Here is a 3,906-nt window from a genome sequence, read left to right on the forward strand (position 1 = left end):
AAAAAACGAAAGAAAAAAAAGAAAACACAAATAGATGGAGAAATATACCATGTTCATGGATCAGAAGAATGGATATAGTGAAAATGAGAATACTATGCAAAGCAATCTATAGATTCAATGAAATCCTTATCAAGCTACCAACGGTTTTTTTCAGAGAACTGAAACAAATAATTTCACAATTTGTATGGAATTACAAAAAACCTCGAATAGTGAAAGCAATCTTGAGAAAGAAGAATGGCACTGGATGAATCAACCTGCCTACATTCAGACTATACTACAAAGCTATAGTCATCAAGACATTATGGTACTGGCACAAAGACTGAAACATAGATCAATGGAACAAAATAGAAAGCCCAGAGATAAATCCATGCACCTATGGACACCTTATCTTTGACAAAGAATGCAAGAATATACAGTGGAGAAAATACAATCTCTTTAACAAGTGGTGCTGGGAAAACTGGTCAACCACTTGCAAAAGAATGAAACTAGAACACTTTTTAACACCATACACAAAAATAAATTCAAAATGGATTAAAGATCTAAATGTAAGATCAGAAACTATAAAACTCCTAGAGGAAACCATAGGCAAAACACTCTCTGACATAAATCATTTATTGCATGTAGCTATCCAATTATCACAGCATCACTTATTGAAGAGACTGTCTTCTCTCCACTTTATATTCTTGTCTTTTTTATTATAGATTAATTGACCATAAGCACATAGGTTTATTTCTGGGCTCTCTCTTCTGTTCCACATGTCTGTTTTTGTGCCAATACTATACTGCTTGGATTAATGTAGTTTTCTGATATAGTTCAAAGTCAGGGAACCTGATTCCTCCAGTTCTGATCTTCTTCCTTAAGATGGTTTTGGCGATTCAGTGTCTTTCATCTTTCCATACAAAATTTAAAATTGTTTTAGTTCTGTAGAAAATGCCCTGGTATTTTCGTAGCAATTGCACTGAGTATGTGGATTGCCTTGGATAGCACGTTTATTTTAACAATATCACTTCTTCCAATCCATAAACAAGGTAAACCTTTCCCTCTGTTTGTATCTTCACTTTCTTTGATCGGGATCTTATTTTTTCTAAGTACAGGTCTTTCACCACCTTAGGTATGTTTATTTCTAGGTGTTTTATTTCTCTCTTTTTGTATTCATTTTCTCTCACCCTGGTGGCTTTTCAGCAATAAGAGTGATCATTTTTTGAGAAATAACCACTATAAATAATTAATCAATTCCAGTATGTGTGGTATTTGGGGAACCTAAATAATGTTTTAGAAAACAATTTATAATTTGAAAAATGTTAAATATTTTTAGTGTGTAAGTGTAAAGGATTCCTATTTCTGTTTGTGTTCTGTATTTGGAGAATGAGATTTTGTCATTCTCTTCATACTGATCATTGGTTTTGATAAATTCTGGAGATAATAGCTGTTCATTTAAATCCTATTATTTTCAGGAACACTCTGCTGAGGAAGTCAGGACATTCTGCTCATGCCACTGTAGGTCAAGCAGGAGAAGATTGTGTGTTGGAGTAAAATGTCCACCAAGTGACCTGAGTCACTCTGATGCCTGAAAGAACTGGAGTTATGGAGGTCTGTCATACTCTCTCAGGAAGCTTTAACTGATTATTTCATTTTTCAACTTAGGTGACTTTCACTGAGTTTGGCTGAAAGTGAAAGTGAAGTTGTTCAGTTGTGTCTGACTCTTTGCAAGCCCTTGGACACCAGGCTCCTCCGTCCATGGGATTTTCCAGGCAAGAATACTTGAGTAGGTTCCTATTTCCTTCTCCATGGAATCTTCCTGACCCAGGGATCAAACCCACATCTCCCGCATTGTAGACAGACACTTTACCGTCAGAGCCACCAGGGGAGTTTGGCTGACTGGGGATTAAACATGGGGGAGGGGCACAGCAGGAGTTGGGAGGGGGAATGTCCAGTGTCACGTGACATGGGCTGCCATAGTAACAGGCCTCCCTGCCTTGCATCCAATCAGATATGGACAGTGTCTGTGACGTCAGGGAAAGCAGGGCCTATAAATTCGGCCAACGGCCTTCAACGCCCTCACTGTTCTTCCGGCTGAGCTGGGGGAGTGGTGGCGCTGCCATGTCTGAACCAACCCCTAACAACTCTGAGGAAGATGTGATCACCAAAGAAATGGGCACCTCTGAAATTGAGCCCTCTGATACGGAGATGGCGAAAGCAGGGCCCTCCAATCCAGACCCGTGTGATGCGGAACCAAAAAAGGCAAAGCAGAAGACAGCTAAGGGCCGCCATTGCCGTTGCCGACGCCGACGCTGCCATCAGGGCAATTTCTCAAGCTTTGCTACCTATTTCCCTAGGGTGCTGAAGCAAGTACATACAGGCCTGAGTCTTTCCCGTGAGTCCGTGAACATCTTGGACTCGTTTGTGAAAGATATGTTCGAGCGGATTGCCGAAGAGGCTGGGAGCCTGGCCCACTGCAACAGGCGCTGCACCATCATGACCGAAGACATCCAGACAGCTGTGCGTCTTCTGTTGCCTGGGGAGCTCGGCAAGTACGCCGTGTCCGAGGCCAACAAGTCGGTCGCCAGATACCACACCAGCAGATGAACTGCCTCAGGACTGTCTGACCATCGCAAACCAGACTTAAGGGTTCTCCCCTTAGGCCCTACATTTAATCTTTAAAACATTTCTACCCCAAAGAAAACATTAAAAACCTCATTAACTGCTTCAATATGTGTTGGTTGTGTCATTTGTTCAATGGAAAATCGTGTACTTTTTTCTTAACATATTGCAACTCGTCATTTTCCTAAATGGTTATTTCTATTCGTGGTTTCTCAGTGACTTTAGGGATCTTTATGGTCAAAATTCTTTCTATTTTTCTTCTCCCATCTATATTTAGGTATCATCCAGAGGTTTTTATATGGGGTATAGCAACTGATAAAGAACAGTGTGGTCTTCCCAGGCGGCTCAGCAGTAAAGGATCCGCCTGCAATGTAGGAGTCGCAGGAGGGGCAGGTTCCATCTCTGGGTCATAAAGATCCCCGGGTGGAGGGCATGACAGCCCTCTCCAGTGTTCTTTCCTGGAGAATCCCATGGAGAGAGGAGCCTGGTGGGCTACAGTCCATAGGGTCTGCAAAGAGTTGAGCACCACTGAAGCAAGGTAGCACGCAGGCTCACAAAGAGCTGTGTGTGTGTGTGTGTGTGTGTGTGTGTGTGTGTGTGTGCATGTGTGTCCATAGGGTCTGCAAAGAGTCGAGCACCACTGAAGCAAGGTAGCACGCAGGCTCACAAAGAGCTGTGTGTGTGTGTGAGTGTGTATGTGTGTGTGTGTGCATCATAAAGATCCCTGGAGGAGGGCATGACAGCCCTCTCCAGTGTTCTTTCCTGGAGAATCCCATGGAGAGAGGAGCCTGGTGGGCTACAGTCCATAGGGTCTGCAAAGAGTCGAGCACCACTGAAGCATGGTAGCCTGCAGGCTCACAAAGAGCTGTGTGTGTGTGTGTGTGTGTGTGTGTGTGTGTGTGTGTCCACAGGGTCTGCAAAGAGTCGAGAACCACTGAAGCAAGGTAGCACACAGACTCACAAAGACCTGTGTGTGTGTGTGTGTGTGTGTGTGTGTGTCCATAGGGTCTGCAAAGAGTCGAGCACCACTGAAGCAAGGTAGCACGCAGGCTCACAAAGAGCAGTGTGTGTGTGTGAGTGTGTGTGTGCATCATAAAGATCCCCGGAGGAGGGCATGGCAACCCTCTCCAGTATTCTTTCCTGGAGAATCCCATGGAGAGAGGAGCCTGGTGGGCTACAGTCCATACGGTCTGCAAAGAGTTGAGCACCACTGAAGCAAGGTAGCACACAGGCTCACAAAGAGCTGTGTGTGTGTGTGTGTGTGTGTGTGTGTGCATCATAAAGATCCCTGGAGGAGGGCATGGC

The 3,906-nt window shown here is 43.9% G+C and overlaps 1 protein-coding gene across 1 annotated transcript; it reads left to right on the forward strand.

Moving 5' to 3' along the window:
- Positions 1–2,091: 2,091 nt before the first annotated feature.
- On the forward strand, positions 2,092–2,586 carry LOC128070481 (histone H2B-like). The gene has a single exon (XM_052663786.1). The coding sequence runs from the start codon at positions 2,101–2,103 to the stop codon at positions 2,584–2,586; it is 486 nt and encodes a 161-aa protein (XP_052519746.1). The 5' UTR covers positions 2,092–2,100.
- Positions 2,587–3,906: the final 1,320 nt, after the last annotated feature.

This window comes from Budorcas taxicolor, chromosome X (assembly GCF_023091745.1).
Source record: "Budorcas taxicolor isolate Tak-1 chromosome X, Takin1.1, whole genome shotgun sequence".
Lineage (NCBI taxonomy): Eukaryota > Metazoa > Chordata > Mammalia > Artiodactyla > Bovidae > Budorcas > Budorcas taxicolor.